Source organism: Panulirus ornatus, chromosome 14 (assembly GCF_036320965.1).
Source record: "Panulirus ornatus isolate Po-2019 chromosome 14, ASM3632096v1, whole genome shotgun sequence".
In the NCBI taxonomy this organism is placed as follows: domain Eukaryota; kingdom Metazoa; phylum Arthropoda; class Malacostraca; order Decapoda; family Palinuridae; genus Panulirus; species Panulirus ornatus.
Window position 1 is genome coordinate 9,239,651 of NC_092237.1, and position 24,917 is coordinate 9,264,567.

A 24,917-nucleotide genomic window follows, 5' to 3' on the forward strand; every position below is an offset into this window, starting at 1 on the left:
ATGAAAGTTAGAGAGGGGATGTGAGCAAATGGAGCCATTGTTTATCTACTCACTCTCAAAAGGCAGAAGGAAGCAAAAAATTATCTGAACAAAATTTACAATGCCATTAATGATCAATGTATTATCATGGCAGTTTGAAACTGATCATTCTATTGATCCCATTCTTGGCAAATAGTATGCTGAGTCTTATAATTCACACTACACATGATAAAAGAAACCAGGCTATATAAAAGATACTAGCTGTATACAAAATGTTTATTGCAAGTGTGTACAAGGACGTTTCCTGCATTTCCTCAGGATGGCGTAGAACCACTACTGTGCTTACACAAGAAAATATTCACAAAAAAAAGTTCTCTTTTGGAAATAATTTTGCCTTTCATGTTTAATAATTTCAGAAAACTTTCCATGCTCATTACTGTAATCTGAGCCATCTGCTAAAAAAGAGTGGCAGATAAAATGCAAAACTAAGCATATATATTTATACATAGAAATTATTTTTTCATTCATAATTTACCCCAGAAACAACTTCTCTGACAGAGTCTCAGTGTTATCCAGGACCTTTTTTAAAGACTAACTGCAGCCCAAGGTTGTCTACTTCCATTAGCAGGGAATAAGACTCCTCTGGAGTAAAAAGGTCCTTGGCGAGACTTTACTCTCAATGATACAACCTCACCAAAGGTGACTTTTCACTTGCAGTGTAACCTTTTGCAGACAGAGCCTGGTAATGTGTATTTATGTGTGTGTGTGTGTGTGTGTGTGTGTATATACAAATGTGTAAACATTAGTGGTTCTAGTGTTACCTCAACTACACAACACACACACACTCACAAACACACACACACATGCACAAATATATTCATCAATAACAATACATAACAAGAATGCAGTCGAAATTACAATTTAAAACACTCTTTACAGCAACAAATGCATCCAGAGAGACCAATTCAATCTACTTTAAAATGTTATGTATTTTTCTGTGTTCTATAAGAAAAAAATTCTACACACTTGCTATCAAAGGTACTAGACAATTTTTGTAAAGATGACATATGCAACTGTATCAGCACGTCAGAGATGTTTTCTGTGTGGATGTTGGGTTCCATTGCTGAGAAAACATCAGGAGACAGAAAACTCACTATGTTCACAAACAACTGGAATAAATATTATCATTCCATTGGTTTTACAAACTTAGCAATATAAAAAACACACAAGTATGAGCATTCTTACAATCTTTGTATAAAAAAAGTATTTGTGTATTGTCTAGGTTAGTATGATAAACCTAATAAATAGAGTGTGCTAGTTCTGAAAGTGATGCAGTATGTACAAGCCAGAATCTATTAAACATACAACCAGTATACAAGGTAATTATTTTCACATCATAATCCATTTAGGTTTGTATATAAAAACATAATTACAAAAGTGTATAAAAAAATTTAAAACAAACATTTGAGCGACAAATCTTAATTTCTATCAGTTACTTCATAGACAACAACATTCAGTATTACACAGAAGGTCTCATAAAAACAACACTGCAGAAAAACTTCTGACGCAGACTGAACAAATCAGTCTTATTTGTGAAAAAAGCTACAACAAATGAGTATGATTACCTGATGATTCATTGGAATGGGAAAATATCTAAACTGCCCTTGAGAGAGCAATATATGTTCAAACAACTGCACTGGTTATCATGATTTAGAAAAAAAAAAATATGTTCTTAAATCTTGAATATCAAGTAGTTCTCAAGGAAAGTTATTGATGATACTGAAAAAAATCTGAGTCAAAATATAGATTTCTGAAAAGCTGGTTCTTGACAGAATATCAAGATGATCACAAATGAAATTAGTGTTGAGGACACTGCAGTACAGTATTTACAAAGTAAAAAATTTCATCTACAGCTTATAGTCAACCTCAAAACTTACTCTCTTTGCATATTGTCTTTTTCAGCAGATCTTGATAAATACCAAACGTTTAATACTCTGCCTTTATTTGACACATTAGTAAACAAAGCTCCACCTTTATTTGATACCTGGGTAATTGATTAATCTCCTCTGCTGACATATAGCTGTCATTTATATTTAAAATCATTGAAAATCATAAGGATTCCTTTTTACTTTAAAATATGAGCTAAAAGCATCTGCTATATGTACTTAATAATACAGACTGTGAGAATACTTTCACTATCAAGGCACTACGACAGTCACTTTAACTTGAAAGTAGCGTCAAAAGCCTTATATTTCTATAAATAAATATTCCTGGAATAAAAACTGAAGTCTTATGCATAAAAATCTATAAAACATGCCACTTTTCACATTGCACTATGTTTTTCAGTATAAGTACTTTCAAACTGTATTTCTAAAATCTGCTGTTATTCATGTTATAATAATAAAAGTTCCAGCTATTTTAAGCATGGTAGGCTATATATGCAATACATGACATGTAGTGAAAAATTAATATATAAATGGAAGCTTCTTCAAGAAAAATAAAGTTTTAAAATCACATTTTGTGATTATTTGGTGGACATCTTAATGGTAGTCATCTAGAAGTTAGGGGGATCATAACACAAGCCATAATGATAAAGCTAGATTTCATTAATGCTGTTCAGTAGTTATGGACTATAAGAAAAAAAAAGTAACAGTAGGGCATTAAGTGTGATTGATAGTTATCCATTAGTAATAAGGACTTACAGACAGCCATAGTGATAGAGCTCTGGGACATTATAACAACTGTCCAGTAGTTAAACTGATCATACAGGAAGCCACAAAGATAAGGCTCTAGTATGATGATCATTATGTCATAAATCATGTGAACATACTGGAACCAGAATGGTAGGTCCTGGCTATAACAGAAGTTTTCTAGCAGATATGCGGGCCATGTTATGAACCACAAAGTAAGGCCATGGATGTGATGGTAATTGAGAAGTAATTACATGGGCCACTGTGGGATCTGCATCAGCAAGGTATGTCAATATGATGTACCTGGCTAGTAGTTATATGGGCCATACTGGGATCCATAATGGTAGGGCCCTGGGTATCCATAGCCATAAGAGGGGTACTGCTGTTTCTGTGGATAAACTGTACAAAAACAATACTTTAGTAAAGGTACAACACTTATGCATTAATTATAAAACCTAAGTTAGTTGAATATTTCCATAAAATGTTTTCTCAATTATATTCTATAAATGAACTTAAACAAAAAAAGTGTCATCTTATGGATGTATTAAAAAGGCAGCTTTGAGCCTGAGTTGAGCATGTTTATATGTTACATTCCTCACCTGTCCTCATATATTTAGTTTTTTCATAAGCTGTCTGAGTACCCTAAGGTAATAGAGAAAATCAGATGACTAAGTATGCCCATCATATTTAATGCACACAAAACAAAACCAAAATATGTCCTAACAGTGGTCAAAAATTCTAAAGACTGTGCTGTATAGAACAGCTGACTAGAGAGAATTACTTCCTTTTTTTTCCTGAAAGGACTTTCCCCAGCCACAAACATGCCCCAGGCCAGAGAAGCCTCTATCTGTCCCTCTCACAACTGCTGCAATAAGTGATTGATAAACTAGCCATGACCATTCGCAGACCATCGTTAATGATCAGAAGCATAATAAATTACCAAGCATTCACAAAGAAAGCCCACATTATGAATCTGATATTTATATACCATAACACAAAGAAATACATTTATGAAAATTAGCAAGTATAACATCATGATCCTTAAAAACAGTAAGCTAACTAATGGAGTTACCAAATTATATCATTATACAAGGTTAGCCTTATTTGAAGCCCTCACAGTGCTCCTTACCTATCAGTGACTACGGGGGACCAGCAACTGAGCACGAGAAAGTTCAAAGGCATAACAAGAGAGGTAACTGTGCAATGTGACTACAACAACATTGTTTTTAAACAGATTTCTTAAGCCCTCCCTCAAGACACATCACTTGTTTTATGTGCATTAATTATGACTGACATATCAAGTCATGTGATCCTTGCCCAAAAGGTAAAACAACAACTTGCAAGAGAACTGTTTGACTTAAATTAAGTGAGGGATTTTGCTACAAAAGCACATTAGCATAATGAAACAAAAACAAACTGTGCTCTTATCAATGCGTGATACAGTGCTACTCCAAAATTCCTAGTACTGTGGTCTAATACACATATACTTGTTCATGCAAATCTGTGTAGTTCAGTAAGTTAGTGATGAGGTTTTCATGCAGTCAGTTTGATCTCAAAACCAAACATAAGTATTACAAGAAAACTACAGATCTGTTATGGTATTAATATCTAAGCTATTTACAATGGATTTCAAGGGATGACTTCAGAGTCACTAACAAACCCCAAAAGGTCTACTGTATGATGAAAATATCATAAGCTGGACTGCCTGGCTCCAGCTTCCTGAAGACACACTAATAAAGGAGAAACCAAGAAAAATAATGTTTAGTTTCCTATACTCCACTGGGGGAACCTTTATTCTGTCATACCACAGCTTCCAACTTTGTCTCTCCCACTCTCTTCAAATGAATTCCACTTTGAAAACAGTGGCACTTTTCTACTTACCTCTGTTGTCTTTTCACTCTGCTTTCATTATAACTGGGGTGAATGAAGTGCACACAGCTCATTCACACAATACGGGGTGGATATTGCATATAACTCATCAATGCACTCACACAATATGGAGTGGATCAAGTGTATACAGCCTAATAGCTCATTCACACAACATGGGGTCGATCAAGTGTATATACCCTCACAACTCACACAATATGGGGTGGATCAAATGCATACAACCTATCAGCTCATTCTCTCAAGAAGTGGTGGATCAAAAGTATGCAGCCTATTAGCTCACGCACAAACTGTTTCAGTTTGTTAATATCAGCACCAACTTCTGCTAAAATAGCTTTTTCCTCCTTAATCTTTATCTATTCTTTTTCTGAGACTCTTGTCCAAATTTTCATTCATCTGCACAAACTTTATCCAACAGACTTTTATGTCTTTTAATTCCTTTGCTTATAAATCAATTTTTTCTCCTAACTTATCCTCAGTCTCATATGTCTATAGAGCACCAAGTTAATTTTGTCTTTAAGTGTTATATTGTCTCGACCTAACTTTGCACTACAGCACTGCTATTCTTTAGCTCTCGCCAACTTTTTGTGGAAATTCAGTTATAGACCTACATTTCTCAGTTTCCTAACTTTTATCCTTCTTACTTTACTGCTATCAATGTTAGTTTTACATCATTTAAGATGTTTAGTACGTATAATATATCAGTTATACTAATTTTCATCTATCTATCTCCTGTCATTAGTCCATTCCCAAAATAATGGGATGAATCAGTTACCTAATGCCTCTGTAATATCAATCCCACAGATGTTCAACCTGTGTCCAGTGTATTAAAATGAAACATGGACATCCACACTTATAAAACTGCTTCATACGTTTTCACTTAGAAAACATCATTTGTATTCAAGAATACAAATGTGATACTTGTACTGTAGTTGAGCATCATGCACGGAAAGTGTAGCATTTGCTACACTTGTATATACAGATATGTAACATTTTACCAGTCATTTTCTAGGTATCACTTCTTACCCTATCTCATATCCATATAACACTTTCATTCATTATATGAAGCATTTTCTCTGGATCTACTTCACCAAATGTTCTTTTCACTGCTCTCCAAAATGCATCCTTTACTCTTCTTTATCCTTTCACAACACATAACCAATACTACAGTTGTTCCAAATCTAAAACTATCAAACTTTATTAGAGTACCTAAAGTCTACACATTTGTTAATGAACACCTTTTCATACCATCCATCAGTTATCAAAAGCATCACACCTTCCCTTGCATAATAATAAAACCTATGTTAATCTTGATCTCACATCCTTAGCATTTGTTACACCTCCCCTTTACTCTACATCAAACACAATAGAATTAAATCATCTTTTCCAGAAATGTCTTCCACTTTTATTCATAAGTTCTTCCCTTCAAAGCTCATTCAGCTAAATTCAATGCCACATGCACCTTTTGTGGGTAGAAATCTTTGCAGTGTTGGAGTCCCCCAATCCCCAACCCTAAACAGTGGGAGAGGCAGGAATATCTAACACTCTTGGGACTTACTATCTTCTTTTCCTTCTTTTCATTCTTTTTTAATTAATTGTATTTGTTTTCCTGCTAGAAGCATCCTCATTATTCTCTCACTTGAATCTCTTCTCATAAGGGCAAAGGGCTAGTGGTTAATTTACATGACAGCTAATCAAACACTGTTGATGGCTCTTTAACACTGATATATGCAGACATCTACACTAATCAAAATCCTTGGTAAATATTAGTATATTGCTCTGTTTTAAGAAAAGGGATGAACTCATTTGATATGGATAAATGTGTTCTCAAATAAATGATGCACAGTTAAAGTGGCATCTTAACTTTTCATATCTGTTCCACTGTAAGTAGAACTAAACAGCTATCTAATAAGACATTACTAGTTTTGAACAAGGTAAATGATGGCCATTAATATGGAACATGGGTCTGAGAGGGTTTAACTGGTGATACAAGCTAAAACTAGAGCACAGAGTAATTCCTACATATATACACTAAAGTATGCACTACCCATAAGAAAGAGTTAAGAAAATTATATGAGAGCAGTAGCTGGTCAAGGAGGAAGTTGGATGAGAAAAGCCTGGTTAACCCAGGTAGTCTTTTACAAAGCCACGGTGTCTGTGGCATTACCAGGCATGAGGTAGGCCATATTCTTAGCATCCTCACGTTCCCTCTCGCTACGCAGACACACGGACGCGCCTGAGAACAGCAGGGCTGAGATGAGTGTCCAGCCAACACCAATCCAGGCGATGAAGTAGGACCAGTCATACGCGACGCCGGTGTTGTCACTCAGCAGCTGTAACACCACAACCACGAAGCGTTAACTAAGTAAGCCTGACCAAATTCACCTGCACCAAAGAAGTCTCAGTGCCAGCTACCTGCTGATCCTCCAGCTAAAGCTGACACTATTATATGCTAGCATCAGCTACTTGTATGTACATCTCCGAACACCTTTTAAGAGCTACCTGGCAAAGGATTAGTTACAGCATCATGCACTGTTAGGAGTCATGCAAGTTAGTGTGGTGATGGTGGGTAGACAAAATGGTGAGCGAGTGGATGGTTGAGTGGTAGAGCTTATACCTGGCATGATGTACTGCATCTGCTTAGCCTGCTCTCGTTGTTGTTCACCTTGCATGCACTGCGATGCACCGAGGAACAGACAGAAGGCCAGCAATGCCATACCAGTCCCGATCCACGAGATCATGTAGGACCAGTCGTACTGGATGGTGGTGGCCTCCTGCAAGATCTAATGAGGGAAGGGAAGAATGGAATGGTGAAAGAAAGAAGTAAGAGCATTGATAAGAGAAAAAAAAGGATAAGACAGGAGTACAAAGTTCCCCATAATCTATTTACTACACTATAGACTAAATCCAAAGAGGAGGTTTAACACTTTTGAAAAAAAGATTCATTAGAAAATCATAGAAAGAAATTAAAAAACTGACAGGGCCAAGAACTTGAGGGATCCACCATCACACAAGGAAGAACCCAAACAGAAACTTACATAATAAATTACCTACATCAATACCATAATTACATTAATAAAATACAGAAACATTTTACCCAGTTAAAAATCATACTATACTGTTTTTTTTCCATCAAATGTATTCTACAAATCTTACTTGTAGAGAAACATGAAACAGTCACAGTATAAATCTTATGATAAAATTTATTAATAACCTATGAGATTTACTCTCTCCATCACTGTTAATCTCCTCATTTACATAAGGCATATCAAGTGCACACTGTTTCTTTGTTCACTCACATGCATCCTTGTGTCCAGTGTGCTGAAGAGAACATGGACTTCCTCCTCAAAAAGTCCCATTTGGCAAGAGACAAATGTCTCCACGTATGTTTTCATTTACATACACAAAATGACTGCAGTGCTTGATCAAAGAACTAACCTCTAACATCCAGCCCTCAAACATGCTTCCATGCTACCCTACACACTTTTTAAATCCATTCAATAATAGGTTTAATACCACTCTCCATGATCTCACATACCACCTCATCTACATCTCAAACATTGCCAATATTTTTTTTAATGTTAGATGAGATGGCATGGGTAACTGAGGCCCTAATCAAGGCCAACTTATTAATGATATATATATATATATATATATATATATATATATATATATATATATATATATATATATATATATATATATATATATATATACAAACCCTATCCTGAGCCAGGTACCCATTTAATCGACCAACCCCTAAGGGTGGATGAACAGCTGGGTTGACTGTGGACCGTCTGCCACAACCAGGATTTGCACCTATGCACTTGACCTTGAGTGGTCCGTGAAAGTGTCATGGTCAGGAATGCTAAGTGCTACACCACAGAGCATTAATGCTTTTGTCACTTTTTCCTTATCAAATACCATCATCTTTCTCTCCTATATGCATTCTGCATTCTCCAAAACTTCAGTCATACTAAGCCAATTTCTATCTTTAATATCTTCATCACATTCACTGATCTAAAGTATTCACTACACCTCTTAAATATTTCATTTATCAAAAGCATTCCCAGACTTGTCTATACATCCTAATTTTAAATTCTTCCCTTCTGACCCATTTACCTCCCGAACTAGCTACTCATTCATAAACTTTTTTTTTTATTCAGGATTTTACATTCTAAAGTACTTGCCTTTAATTTGCCACCATTTTGTGAATATCAGCTCCTTCAAAATTCTATTGTCTCATCAATAATCTTCCCGAGATCTCAATTCTAAATGCTCTTTCTTTTTAAAACCAATTTCTTACAGTGCCATGTACCTCAACAGCAGCCTCTATCCACGCACTCTTTAAATATCTCCAAACCAATTTTAACCTTCGTACTGTTACACTAATGTCAAACTCTTGTTTACCCTGCCTTATGTGTACCCATATTACTCTCTTAACGATAAGAAATGACTAACTTTGAAGTATTTTTCCTACCATACCGTAAAATATGTATATGGAACAAAGCAGCTTAATGTGATGCCATCGTATCTACTTTTATGAATTTCTGCAAACAGAGAACCAACCTTTTGCCTTTAAATAAACAGCTTGAAAGCTTTAAACCCAAACTCATGATTTCAAAGATGACTTCAACAGTGTGTGTGTATCGATCAAACCATAAACGTTCATTGTATGACTGATATCCAACACCATTCTTGTAGCCTTTAAAAATATCATGAGAGTAGTTTGAGGCTCTCACGGGCCAGTCCACTGTGGCAGTTCTTTCTTTATTCTAAAGTAACTTAAAAATACCTTATCCCAAGAAGCCTTCCAGGGCTCAGTCTTGAGCTTCTCTTCCTCGTAGTACTCCACTCCGTGCCACAGTCCCATGCCACCAGCAGAGAAAAGACCTGCACATAAAAGATAAGGACTTTAAACTTTGCAAACAAATTTCTACAATAAGAACTGGGTATAAATAGATTTTGTCACTGCACTGAATGAGTTATCATCATTACTTCTTGATATGTTATCTTAGGATACTAAAGGAAACTCTGGTCTATCTTTCGTCTGTCAATAAAAAGTCGAGTGTATTAATCACCTGCTTAATTTGTTTAGTAAATCAAATGGTGTCGTTAAATAAAAATTGTGTACAGAGGCACAGTGTTGAGAGAGAGTTCAAGAATTACACCATCATCTGATACGCTGTATCATATGACCCTTAAAATTACATCACTGAGTTATCAAAACAAATCTTGATTAAGTCCTATTGACTAACAAGCTGGCACTTAACAGTCTGCTGCAATAGTAAGAGCCATCTTGAATACAGATACACTATTGCTCAATCACAAAGAGAAGCGCAGTGAGTAGTTGTTACCAACGGCTCGTGAGGTGTATGTTGGGTAACGAAAGCAAACTCACAAGTTTCACAAAATCTAATAATAACGAGCAGAGTACGTGTGTGTGTGTGTGTGTGTGTGTGTGTGTGTGTGTGTGTGTAGCCTAAAAAAAAAATAAGAACAACCCGTCTTTTAACCAAAAATAATATACTGCTAAACATTAAGACTTCACAAATACACAGCAGTATATAGAAGTTAAGCATATCCTAGCTTTGTCAAATACTCACAGGCGAGGAGCATGAGGATTGCAGTGGAGGCGATGTTACCCGGGGAGCGACGCCAGCATCCAGCCACGCCAGTCCAGAAGGCGACGAAGACGAAGAAGAAGGACACGATGAACAGGGCGATCATTGACCGGGCCATATCTGTGTGAAAAGGGTCTCTTTAATACCAAATTCCACAGTATATGTATGAGTTTCATGCGAGAAATCCGTGGGTAATATGTCCAGCAGGAGAATGTTTGTATAAGGAAAATTAATCTGAAATTCTGGAGTTATTCAGTGCAGAAAAGCATTTCGTCAGGAAAATTTGGTGACATAACAAGTAAAAGACATTTCAAATACCTGGATCTGCAAATACACTACTGATATTCAGAGTCCAGCGGTCTTTACAGCCTACCTTTACACACTGTATAGTATATAATTTGGAGGTTTCAATAAATAAATTACCAATATCAGTTACCTCATTCGATATGATCAATTATTTTCCATCCTACATTCCAACAGAGAGTATTTCTGAGTAAATATTTCTCGTAAAACTTTCCAGAAAACATAGGCATCAATTACTTTCCATAATTCCCCATATTCCTGCCAAAAGGCCATACCATCCCTCTCAGGTGCCCTGCCCCTGCAACCTGAACATCGACCAGCTCCTACGGGAAGATGAACAGCGGGGTGGACTGTGGACCAGCTGGCAAGACCAGGATTCGGACCTACGCGGGTTCGATCACAGGCGGGGCCCATGCATGCGTGCTGGTCAGTAACGTTAAGCACTGTAGAAAGTTAGATACAAACATAATGACGAATGAGGGTTATAACACCTCCTATCTTCGTACGCTGAAGCTGTGGCATTATTTTCCATCCCTGGTCTTACCCTGTTCCGATAACTTTTCCACGTTTCACACTCGGGTAAGCAAACATCCAAAAACCCTGTTAATAATCTTCCTACATTCTCTCTTCTCTCTCCATCATCTTAACTTCCATCCGAGGTGGCCATGCGTAGTGCATTTTATATTTACCTGTGCCATCGTCACCGGGCACCATTACGAAAAAAAAATATCCTCACATCTAAAACGGGGCAAGATAATTTAGGATGCAGTCCGTACTGTATGACCACCTGGACAACTGGGCCACTGTCGGGGCACGTCCGTTAAACTTGCATTCTTGCCACGTACACAGGCTTCTTCTAGGAAGCCAGCCAGGTTAGTACTTCCATGCCTTCTGAGCTCAGAATAATTGCAAACATCTATACGTGCGAGGCAACATAACCTACTTTTCTAAGGCATTGATATACAAATGTCTTCTACGTCTGGCTGTAAGCTTTCTCTAGAAACATCTTCGAAACTGTATATTTTTCAGTGGTATGATACTGCATTATGTCTGATGTATATATCATCCATGTGTAGCGGGAAGGGATTTAACAGAGTCCTGGAAGCTAACTTAAGAAAGACAGCAAAAATCAACGAACTGACTCTTTTTTTTTTAATCAGGCAGACTTTCCACATCCTCAAAAGAATCTTAATTCAAATAATAATAATTTCTTCCTATCATTAAACTTTTTCATATTTCAAGGTCTGGGATACTTGCAACCCAACCCTCCTACATACAGACCCACAATGCCCCAAGGGTAGAAACTTTGTGTTCTGAAGCCACACAAAAGCCTAGCTAAACAATAAAACCTGCTAAGCAATCACTGATGTTTTACTCATTCTTGCCAACGTGTACAAGGCGACATCCTAAAATAACATACACAGATTTAGCAGAATATAGTTCCCTAGTACCTCCAACTCACTATCTAGTCGAGGTCAGTGTGTCAAACCACTAATGCCCTCATTTTGCAAATGATCTCTCTATCTAAACACCACAAGATACGCGAGAAGCCTACCCAACCAAAGCCAAGTCGCTGGTGAACCCTAGGCATGTACGTTGCAGCATTAATATTATGATCGAGGAGTGATGACCCTGGTGAAACATAACCATGCTGTTTATGGACGAAGGGAATGATGAAGATAATTATTATATCAAGCAGTTGATGAACTGAACTTGTTGGCCGAGCCTAGCCTAGCCTAAGAAGCCAGCTCATATAAGGGAGTTACATCATCACCACAGTTGTATTTTCAGAACGTATGTCCCTGTGGGCGAGACTGTGTTGACACATATACGTCTGCTGTTATGACAGTTAATACAATGTGCTCCTTTGCACCTTACTGTTACTTGGTACAACACACATGATAGCTTGAGACGAGGTGTGTGCTGTCCCTGATGCAAAGGAGCGATATGGTAAGGAGAAAAACAGTTGGAAGCCATCTTGCCACACTGCCAATCTCAAGGAAGTTCTTCTATATCCTTTAACAGACTGGCTGCCATTGGTGTCCTAAAACTGTGACGTCAGGTTCTCAAGGAGCATTATGACCTCCCTTCTACCCATATCACTTTTCACTTTACAATGCTCCTTATTGGAAATGACTGACACAAGTCTGTCTACTCTGCTCCGCCCACCACTCCCAAACCTTGAGTCAGGTATGATAGCAACGCCCGCTACGAATCAATCACCATAGCCATCACCTACTTTAGGGATATTATTCTCGCTAAAATCGTCCAAAACACACGATAAACTCGAACTACTTCTCGTCATATAGCACTCGATCTTCAGTCTGTCCCTTAAGACAGCGTCTCTCCTCTCGTACCTCAGTGTGGAAATTATGAAAATCTAACAGACAAGCTGTAGCTGATGGCAGCGTCCCAGTACAGGAGCAGCAGTTTGCAATGAAGATGGTGAGAATGCAGGCAGGTGATGAGCCTGGCAGAGGCTATACATCATATGGTTCAGTGTGTGTGTGTGTGTGTGTGTGTGTGGCAACACTTCCTGCCCACAGCTACTTCGCTGTCGACTTGTCGAACATCACTGTCACCAGCAACATTGTCCTCACCATAAACACAGTCATCATCAGGACCATATATACCCTCAACCATACCACTACACTTGTCAGAGATAAAATCGTCCCTGAGGGTCGTGTGGCTCACGAACTTCAAAAAAAAAATTCACCTGTTACTCCATATTCGACATGAATCTCCAAGAAATGACTAACACCATGTAGGTAAACTTAGGACTGATAACTGAACAATCCTGGTCACATATCCTAGCCTATAATCTTTCCATGATGGACAAGAAAGTCGACAAGTCCCGTCCCTCAGCTGGTCCTTGAGAGACACCCACCCCAGTTCCTCCCTGAACTAGTCTGGACCTACCCTGAGCCCAGTTCCACCTTCACCCCACATTAGGCTTGCACCTTACCACTGGGTTCCACCTTGCATTTGTTGAGCGAGAAATCTATGATGATGACCGTCCACCATACCTCTCGACCCTGTTAATCACAACTGTGCTGTCGTTTACTCTTGAGTCCAACGTATATCAGATTAGCCACTAGAGGTCCTTATTGATCTCCCCAGCATCCGAAGAAAGTTCTACTGTGTCCTGTTATATTCAGTCCCTGGGCGTAGATGTAGACCCTGAATTATCCCATCAGACACCTATGGTATCCCATTTTCGTCTACGAGAACCTAATAAAAGTTCCATGAGCTCCCAACGATTTCCTGGTATTCTAAAACACTTTCCCGGCTACTCAAACAGATCCCCAATCGTGCTAATCTAACACTAGGTCTCGGCACAGGCTCTGAACATCTTAATCCACTCCCAGGATATCCTAACAGGTAACTTACAGGCTCTGAACATCTTAATCCACTCACAGGATATCCTAACAGTTAACTTACAGGCTCTGAACATCATAATCCACTCCCAGGATATCCTAACAGTTAACTTACAGGCTCTGAACATCATAATCCACTCCCAGGATATCCTAACAGTTAACTTACAGGCTCTGAACATCATAATCCACTCACAGGATATCCTAACAGTTAACTTATCTTTTTATAAGACCGCTCTCTCCCTTGACCTCTCGTGATAGGGCACCACTGTCAAGAAAAAAAAAATAGTAAATAAATGTGACCATAACGGTGGGTTTTGAGAAGTCGCCTGAAGCAGGTGACGAGTGACTAGCCTTAACCTCCTCATCCGCTCTTAAGTTATTTTTAGGAAGTTGTGGATCGCCTTACCGGACATTTAAGTAGTTGTCTTCCAGCCAGGGCGCCAAGCGACGATGTGAATAGACCAGGCGAAGAAGGTAACGTGGTGGAACTGCTAATGTGTCGTTGAAGATGTGTAACTAGAGGAGCCTTCCAAGGCTAACAACGAGTTGCATTAAGAATTCTTCCTCGTAATGAAAAGCAGGTTGACTCTGCTATGTATTCCCTGCCTCGTAAGCTAAACAAACACTATGCGCTTCTTCAGAAACTACCTTCCGTCATCAAAATCCTCGTCTGCAATCTCTCAACAAATCAACATACAAGTGTGTTAAGGAAATGACTGTCCTGTCCACCATGCCCATCCTCGCAGGTCAGTTTTCAAAACTAGTCCAACCGTTGGCGGGTAATGGACTCATCTGTTATCATGGGTAGGTGAGCCATTATCCCCCAGCCTAGACCTGAGTTCTTAAAGCTACAAGGGTAATGACAGCCAACCACAACACGTCATCTCCATCAGCCACCTGACCTCTCATTTGGTAGCTTCCGTAGGTAGAGCCGACCAAATGGGACATGTTTAACTTAATTTTGTTACGATTATCAACCAATTTTTGATAGGGGAATATTTTACCTCTAAAACCCTTGTAATATATATATATATATATATATATATATATATATATATATATATTTTTTTTTTTTTCTTTTTCATACTATTCGCCATTTCCCGCATTAGCGAGGTAGCATTAAGAACAGAGGACTGGGCCTTAGAGGGAATATCCTCACCTGGCCCCCTTCTCTGTTCCTTCTTTTGGAAAAAAAAAAAAAAAAAAAAAAAAAAAAAAAAAAAAAACGAGAGGGGAGGATTTCCAGCCACCCGCTCCCATATATATATATATATATATATATATATATATATATAAGCGTATGTGTATGTTACCAGACTCCCCCTGGCCAACATGAGATATATCGCTTTATCGCTGGGAGTTCAGACGGTCTCATTAGACAACTCACTCAAACGGAGTCTATCGTTTCCCTGCAAGGTAAAGGAAGCTCAGACTTGAAGCTTCGGGAATTCCTTTTAAAGAAAATGGGTCCTTGGGTAATAATAAATATACACGATAGATCATTTCAAAGCTAACTATATCTCACAAGTGGCCTAGGCAGTGGAAGTGCGACCAGACAGCCATCCAAGCCTAGCATCAATGTCTGGGACAACCACCCGATTGCCCATAAACAAGGAACAACCTGTGTGAAGGACATGCTATTCGCTGCCGGAAGTACACTGTGGACCTTGTGCCAACTTTGCTACAGTTAGCAAACTCCACAAAAACACCGACAGTAAAATCAATGTCTATTATCATCTGGAGAGATTCAAAAGCGTAAGACGCAGAATTCAACCACAGTATATTGGCAATATTCCAGATGCCAAGAGGTTGTTAGGAATAACAACAGTACGTTGACCTCAGAAGGAGGAAAGGTTATAATACCTCTTCCACGTAGGATTACCAGAAAACGACTTAAACCAAAGGGCCCGATCATCATTACATACAGTAGTTAGCACCGAGTAAACCAGAGATTTCACACATTATCCCATGGGCGTGATACGAAATCTGTCAATGCAGTCCATAAAAACAACTAAATCAAGAGTATAGACATCGACTTCCAAAAAAAAAACCCTGCTAATGATGACGTAAATAACATGATTTTCTTTAGAATTACGCATCTGTGTCTTAAAGTATATGGTAACACTGTTGGGGTTCTGCGAGAGGTATGGTAACGCTGGTCGCTCCTCTGGAATGCGGCAGGGAAGAGATGATGCCAACATGGTAATTTTCCTACTCTAAGTACCTGACTTGGAATAAACATTCCCTATGACTTGTTCATCCATTCCATAACATTCTTGCCTTCTAGGATAATGTCCCTGAAGCCTGTGCGTCGTCCGTAAACCCGGATATTCATGTTTTTAATAAATAAATAAACGTGTGGTACGCGTTAGGCAGCCATTGGCGTAGGTCCTCAGGCAGGTCAGAGTATAGGGCGGCGTTGGCGTTTGGATAACGACCTTCCCCAAAGCTCGCACGCCTTCCTCCCCACCTGTGACTACCTCTACCCACCCTTGCACTCACCTTACGCTCCTGTTACTACACTGTTATGATGTCTCCTCAGATTAGTACAATATACCTTTACCATCCGCTAAAAGCATTTGACAAAGAATCTTTCAAGTGGCAACGTATATATATTCCTCTCCTAAGTTTAAGATGTTTTCCCGCAATTAGCACTGCACTTCAACTACTCATTACGTATAATTACGGGGGTAAAAAGATGTAACTTTGGGGGGGGGGGTCACATCCTTGACCCAACATTACGAAGGTATCTTTCAAGGACTTGTCCACAGCTCCGGCATCCTGAACCAAAACTTATTTCAGCAACTGTTCTACAATGGTGTCATCAGGAGGATAATGAGTGGCTGGCTTGGTCAAGGCCGACCCGCCAGCACGGAAGACGTGGAAGGCTCCAGAAGACACGAGTTAACGTCTCTGCCATCCCCTGGTGGTTCCTCCTCCTAGCCCTAAGGGGAAAACAGCTGGTCTGCTAAAGTCTTACCAAAAGGAATGACAGGGAATGGACTGGATTGTATCCATAGCCTATTTACATGCGGTAGCAGAGATAAAGCAGGAATTACCAAGCTCTTATTGTAACTGAAGAAGTAATTGTCGTTGAGAACAAAGCTACGGCAGGAACCAAAGAAATAGTTCTGTCCATTTTTAACCTTCACGGCCGAGGACAGGCCAGGGTATTGCGACACGCCCGTCCACACGTGTAGTTCGTCTCATTCACTGAGGACTTTGTTTCCTTAAATGACGGGTTCCCCTCACTAGGCTGATTTCTACGGGTCGAGATGCAAATTCACTCTTCACTCCTGCCCATCTTGTGGGCGGTAGAACAAGAGAATACAGCGGGCACTTACCAAAAGTCCCGGAACTGAGCGTCAATCATGGAGTGCGTGTTTGTCTCGGTATGTTAAATGTTTAAAAGGATTGGGCAACATAATGAATTGCTTAACTTCCCTTCACATCCATGTCTCTCTCAACAGCGGGTACTTACGCATGCACGTCTCTAAACAGCTCGAAACATGTACACTCCTTCACAGCTCATTCTTACACATGTACACTCCTTCCCAACCTGCTGGACCAACCACAACGAACAAAGTACACCAACTGGCACAACACCCATAACACAGGAGGTGCGATACACTCTTACGTCAATGGAGGTGTCCTGTGTACTGAACCAATGAATCTTTCTATTGTTGGGTGATCGTAAGTACAGTCAAGATCTTCCAAAGGGACAGAACACAACAAGAGTCGAAGAATCTTTTCAATATCGCTTACAAGAAAAGGACGCCTTATCTCTGTCTCTGCACGATCGACACAAGGAACTTCGACCAATTTTAGCATCATCTGTACAAGGTCGACAAATCTTTGTAGGATCGACACAGAGCCGTCGCTATTTCTTCTTATTTTTCAACGTTAGTCGAGATCTGGTGTAAATATATATGAGTAAACATGAATTTCAGTGCTAGTCCTTCCTGGGAAAAAGAATACCATGCGAACACTATCTGGCAACCTCATATTTTCATGACGTCAGAATCGTGACATACATGACGTCAGCAATATGACGTCAAGTGAGAAAAATCAATATTAAGTCGCTGAAATTGCTGTAACTGTTACAAGGCCAACCTGCAATACAGACGAAATCAAAGAGTAAAAATGGAGACTGATCACATGTGCAATAACTTAACGAAGACAATTAATACAATAATATATGTCTAACCTTGGAGTCTGGCATCGCCATGACGTGTACAAGTCGGGGAGCGTGATTGGCCAGTTTATTCAAAACTTTACTGTTATTGGTTAAATCCATCTAATATCGCCATATGAACATCCTTTTTTTTCTTTTATCCCAGGAAAAATTACCTTGAAAACCAACGGCATCTCTGAAGTGTTGGGAAAAATCATCATTATTCCCTTACCGTCAACAGAGATCAACATTTATGGAAAAAAAAAATTATCGTCACAATCACAATCATTAAGTTCACTGTCGTTTTCTGATCATGGCGATGAGGTCTTTTCGTTTTTTGTTCCAAAGGCTAACTCAACGCAGGAAACGGCGAAGTATAAAAACATAAATCATATATATATATATTCCTCAATACGTAGCTTCTCCATCTCCATTACATCTGAAGGTCAGTCTCAGAGTGACCAATACATAATATCTGTCTCCCTCACAATCCCCCCATACCGTCAGGTTAACAAGGTCACCCCCACAGCTTGAGTCTTGTTAACGTGCTTCTCTTCACACTACGTTCGTTCTTACCTCCCGATCCGTTCCTTCTCTCCCCACATCATTTGAGTCGGATTTGCCACCACCTGACCACAGTTACATTCAAGTCGACATCTCTTTGCAATACAATGAAGCTGTCTGTATTCATTGTTCTAGCATCGCCCGCCAGCGGACTTTAATTGCCTGATGATTTCATTTACATCCGGCAGCGTCATTCGCATTCATTAAAAACAACAATGGTTCTCACGTCCAGTCCTGAGGGACTCCGCGCGTTGCGATAATTCTCACCCAGCTCGGACACGCCCCCTGATCATTCTCTCTCTCTCTCTCTCTCTCTCTCTCTCTCTCTCTCTCTCTCTCTCTCTCTCTCTCTCTCTCTCTCTCTCTCTCTCTCTCTCTCTCTCACGGCTATCAACCCAATGAACCAACCCTCTCCCACACATCAGCTTGGAAATCAACCTTTATATCAGTCACTTTGGCTTGGCTTGGTATCGAAGGCGCTCTGACACACCAGGAATATACGTGCTCAAACCCGCCAAAGCTCATTATCTTTTTTTCCTCCCAGGACGCGCGCGCGTTTGTGTGTGTGTGTGTGTGTGTGTGTGTGTGTGTGTGTGTGTGTGTGTGTGTGTGTGTGAGTGAGTGTTTTACGGGTATGTGGGGTCAGCTGTAGGGTCATCTAGCGATCCACAGACATATTTGTTTACCCCGGGATCATCTTGTGACCGTGCAATGCCATCCGAGGTTTTTCGCCTCACGTGGGGATACGTTAGACTCATCCCTAGTTATAAACATTACAGCAACTTAACTGAGGTCATCCGTAGATAACTTATCTAAGGTTATCTGTAATAACAGAGAGTCTGGTCAGGTGTGTTGTTATCTCTTCCGAATATTTTTCGCAGTACCATCCGGGTCCACCTCTCGCAGTCCGCCTCCTCTCCCTCTCAGGGAGTCCCCTCCCATCCACCCCCAACGGTCGAAGTCCTCTCCCCTCCCACTTTCGCGCTCCCTTCTCTTCCCGTAGTCTTCGTCTCCTTCCCTCCCATGGTCGTAGTCCCTTCCTTTCCCCTTCCCTCCCGTCCTATGGTCGTAGTCCCTTCCTTTCCCCTTCCCTCCCGTCCTATGGTCGTAGTCCCCTCCTCTCCCACTGGTAGCACCCCCTCTTGCCTGTGTAGCCTGGGAGCCACCAAGAACGTATGTCACTCAAGTTCGCTACGCTTGGCTCGCACGTCGGTAGCCCAGCACCTCCGACGGGTAAATCCCATCCTCCTCCCCCCCGACCACCTTCAGGTCTTTCCTCCATCACGAGTGATAAACCTCGAGGGTACACACAGGCCATGTCAAGCACCAGTGGCCAGCGTGTGACCTGCCAGGGCCCGTGAGGCGTGGGATACGCTGGCTGGTGATGGCGAGGGTGATGGTGAGAACAACGAGGCAGTAAATCTACACCCATGGGCCATTATTGAGGTGGGACTGGAAATGACATCGAGGTACTTTTACCCCCAAAGCCAAGCGCAACTATGGCCTCCCCTCCCCTCGGCTCACGGACGATAATTCATAAAAATGATAAAAGTTTCTGCTGTTATATGCCAGCCAGCTCGCCCTTAGCACGTCATGTGGCCCTTGTCTATACAGACGACTCGCTGTCTCCCTTCAAAGATGAACCAGACGCATATCAAGGGAGAACAGACCTGCAAGTCTTTTCGGAGCGACAGGCTACAGTACCACCACAAGGCTTCTATATTGGTCGAGCCAGACACCAGCAGGTAATGGGACTTTCCACTGGTAACCACAGGGTCTGTGCAGAGGAGTACGCGGTACCTCTTACAGCCTCTCTAACCAGAAACTCGCCACCCATAGCTGAAGTCTTGTGACGTTTCTCGTATTTCATCAAACTCTAGCTTTGTCCGGGTTTCAGATATGGGTATTCGATGCTGATGTCCGGATTCCAGCGAGTGAACAGACATACAATTGTCTATCTTTTTTGGTTTTTCGACAATAGATGTACACAGTGCTGTCATACCGCATGGGACACATGCATTGTGGGAGTGTATATGGTCTTAGAATTATCCCTGAATATCCGAAGGAATTCAAGATTCTTCAGTACGGGGATGTGGCTTGACAATGACAGCCATAATTACACTAGCAGTTGATACAGGCCTAATCCCAACCACCTAACTTTACTTCGTCCACTGAAAATCCACCAAAGGGTCAAATGCACTTTTTAAATAACAAATACATAGGGTGAAGTGCACATGACATATAAACATCACATACGACCAACAGATGAGAAAAAAAAGGGGGAAAGATGATGGGAACCATTCATATTCGTTTACTTTACTTGTGGCAATAGAAAAAAAGAAATATGCAAGACACGAGGGCCTTAATGTTGTGCAAGACATGAGGCAAACACTTGAGAAAATCACCTCCAGGGGATCTTTCGTGTCTATCGGCAGCAGACACCGTCACAGTCGACCAGCTCTTCTCTCTCTCTCTCTCTCTCTCTCTCTCTCTCTCTCTCTCTCTCTCTCTCTCTCTCTCTCTCTCTCTCTCCTCCCTTCATCACCACAACCAGGGTCGCTCACACACGCCTGACCAGGTAACTGACCACATAAAGAGGCAGGACGTCTTGATGAACTGGGAGAAACACTGACTGTAATCGACCTGGGTTGGGGTGGCACGACATACATGCCTTAAGGCAAGGTGAACACACGGGTCTGTATCTAGTGGGAGGTGGTCATGACAGTAGAGAGGAACTCGCCTTCTGCAGTTAGTTACTTTGATCTACTTCCCATCTCACAAGCTCTGATGAAGGCAAGGCATTATAGGCAACGGAAAAACATGAGCGTATACAGAACCATGTGAATACAGGCGAATATAATGCGAATCATGGACATGAAGCTGAGTGCCCCATATTGTAACAAATATAGACACTGTACAGATTGAGTCAGTATCCATATTATAAATGGACAGTATAATACACGAGTCAGGTCTTAGATGAGGACTGAGGAGGCACTCGTATTCAGCATACAGGTACAAGGAGCACGAAGAACGTACACATTACCCTGGTGTATTGTAGACACTCCCAGACGACGGCTGAGAACGATGAGGGGGCTCGGGTGTGCACATGGAGGAGGAAGGTCGAGGAGGAGGAGAAGGAAAGGATGGAGGAAGACAGAGAGAGGGAGGGAGAAGGGCTCAATCAAGAAGTCACTGGGGCTCGGGTGTGCACATGGAGGAGGAAGGTCGAGGAGGAGAAGGAAAGGAGGGAGGAAGACAGAGAGAGGGAGGGAGAAGGGCTCAATCAAGAAGTCACTGGGGCTCGGGTGTGCACATGGACGAGGAAGGTCGAGGAGGAGGGGAAAGGATGGAGGAAGACAGAGAGAGGGAGGGAGAAGGGCTCAATCAAGAAGGCACTGGGGCTCGGGTGTGCACATGGACGAGGAAGATCGAGGAGGAGGGGAAAGGATGGAGGAAGACAGGGAGAGGGAGGGAGAATGGCTCAATCAAGAAGTCATTGGATTCATCTACTCGAAGCGAGAGTTCAGTGCAGCCGTGGCTGGTGGTGTAGAAGACCACTTACGTCACACGATATCGATGATCGCACCATCAGGGGGTGGAAAGGGGGGGACCACTACCAGATAAATTGCACATTTATGAGACTCGGAGAAACCCCTGTCGGCTGCCACCATAACCAATTCTGTCGTAATTTTCAGGAGCGGTGACTGCTACGCTTTCTGCTACCACCGTCGCTCCCAACAGCGAACCATGAGGTTCGTCCAGTCTTCTGTCTTTATCTCGTGTCTCCCCGAGCAGTCTGCCACTCCACTTCCCCTGCCCCTAGAACGAAGACAATGGAGTCCCCCCACACCATCCAGGAAACAATCACTCGACTTGAAGCCCCCTAAAATCACCAGAGGTACTGGGAATGTTGTGCTTCAATCATTCGTCTTCTTCGGAAGCGTGAGAGGCAAACGCCAGCAGTGAGGGACACCCTATGTTTACCACAGCTCCCTCAAACGTAAACAATAAACGTTCGAGAGGATTTTGTTTACACGCTCCGGTGGTGATGGTGATGATGGTGGCGCCTGGCCAGCTCGCGGCATCCAGGCAGAAATCTTAACTTCCTCACGCTCTGCCTTCGACTTACAAAGTGATCCTCTGCTCTGAAGTAGAGTCTACTTCTCCTCATTACTCGCTATCACTTCTGGGGAAAACGAAGGCATAAAAGTCCTTCATATATATATATATATATATATATATATATATATATATATATATATATATATATATATATATATAGAGAGAGAGAGAGAGAGAGAGAGAGAGAGTTAGAGGCGATCGTAAGGTGGCATGGAAGGATTGGGTGGCGAGAGTGAGCGAGTCTCGGGAGCCACTGATAACAATGGGTAGCTTGCTATCAACAGAGCCTAGCGGGAGGTGGCTATACTAATGCTCGTCATACACTAAAATGATTCCCATTCTCGTAGTAGTTACGTGAAGCTTCGAAGAGTCGTAAATGCAGTCCAGGTCGCTCATATCGACAGAACACCTTATAAAAAAAAGTAGTAAATATTCTTATAGTCGATGAAAAAGAAAAGAATATCGTATATAATTCTCGACGGAATAGGTCATCACTGAAACGGAAGGTTAACAGTGGAACAGATATGGTTATGGAACAGGATACCTGCTCTACCCTCCCTCCCTTAAGGACGATGCTTCTCAATCTCTCCCTCTCTCTCTCTCTCTCCCTTCTTTGAGGATGCTCCCTCCCTCGAGGGGTCCCACCCTCCTCCCACTCCTCCTTCGTACAACTTTCACACTCCTGTGTCTGTGTGTGTGTCAAAAGAGCCGTGGGGATGGATGCGTTTCTAGGATGGTATAATGTAACGGGAATGGTCTTGGCTTATCAAGAGCTCCACCAAACACACACACACACACACACACACACACACACACACACGACCGTACTCCCTGCACACACACACACACACACACACACACACACACACACACACATCCGCACCGCTATGCAAACATGAACACTCACGTCAGTAAAGCCTTGTATATATATATATATATATATATATATATATATATATATATATATATATATATATATATATATATATCAAACAAACAAATGCGTCAAGCGAAGAGACAGAGAGAGAGAGAGAGAAAAAAAAAAAGGAACTTCGTATTTAAGGAGCCAACACGGTCAATTTAACCCTCGTAATGTAACGCAAGAGTATTGTGGCAGTGGTAACGACCCCGTCGTGTATATCATAACAGGTTAGAATAAGAATTTTCCCAAGCTCAGTCAAGGGAGGCAATTGTATGTGGTTTTTTTTTTTCCTTGCATCCTTTCACTGCAAGTCACTGCAAGTTATCCAGGGAGACGGGCCAGTATCATTACCGAGCCACAGGCGATGAGTTCCTTGTGTGGAGTCGTTGGTCACTCCTAAGGCAAAGGAGTTGTAACTCCTAAGGCCATTGAGTTCCACTCGAGCTGGAACTACCATCTGAAAATAGTATGAGATGAGGTAACGTCCTCACTCCCTCTTCTCCTTGGCACAGATTGCTCGACCTCAGTGTCTCTCTGACGTGGGGGAGGGAGGGAGAGTCGAAGCCCGGGAGCCGTGCAGATACTGAGTTCCAACCAGACTGACACTGGTATAGCCAGCCTCGGTGCCTGAGCACCTGCTGTGCACACACACACACACACACACACACACACACACACACACACACACACACACACACACAACCCCCCTGGGCTCTCGGACCATACCATCCATGGTGCCTCAACACCTGCTATATCACACACACCTCTGGACCACACCTCGAGAATACCTGGCGATGTCTTCCAGGTGGTGGTGGTGGTGTGTGGTGTTTCCAACCCCTCTGATCGCACCTGATCAAACACAGCTGAGCTAGTCACTCATATTATGGACGCCAGAAGCAGCCAGTTCACCGAGGCAACGACCCTGAACGCTGGCAGCAGCAGCAGCAGCAGCAGACCGTATCATCAGCTGCTACAAGTCAGAAGTGCGGAGCTCTCACGGAAGACCTACCTACCAAGCGTTCGTAAAACAACGAGCCATCGTTTGGTAGACGACACCCCTCCTCCCTCCACCAAGATGATCATCAAACAACAGACAGCCAACTGAATCAAAATCCTAGTGGTCCCATCTTCGTGGAAAATGTCAGGTAGCCATGTACGTCAGCACTGACTGTACACACCTCCATCACTTCAACAGCGCAAGTGCTGATTAGTGCAAATCTACTTTACGACACAGCATTGCCTCACCCCCACCTCCCACCGACGCTATGACTGCCACCC

General features: G+C 41.6%; 1 protein-coding gene across 2 annotated transcripts in view; it reads right to left on the reverse strand.

Annotated features, from left to right (window-relative positions):
* Nucleotides 1-241: 241 nt before the first annotated feature.
* Nucleotides 242-24,917, reverse strand: part of LOC139753289 (uncharacterized) — a 111,616-nt gene continuing 86,940 nt past the window's right edge. Inside the window, exons 4-7 of one of the 2 annotated variants that reach the window (XM_071669572.1) lie at nucleotides 10,160-10,297; nucleotides 9,349-9,446; nucleotides 6,721-6,886; nucleotides 242-3,068 (exon numbers count right to left, since the gene is read on the reverse strand). In XM_071669572.1, the coding sequence (XP_071525673.1) occupies nucleotides 2,977-3,068; nucleotides 6,721-6,886; nucleotides 9,349-9,446; nucleotides 10,160-10,297 (494 nt within the window). In that variant the 3' untranslated portion in view covers nucleotides 242-2,976. Of the gene's footprint in view, nucleotides 3,069-6,720; nucleotides 6,887-7,170; nucleotides 7,337-9,348; nucleotides 9,447-10,159; nucleotides 10,298-24,917 lie in introns of both variants that reach the window. The other variant, XM_071669571.1, reaches the window with a different exon arrangement.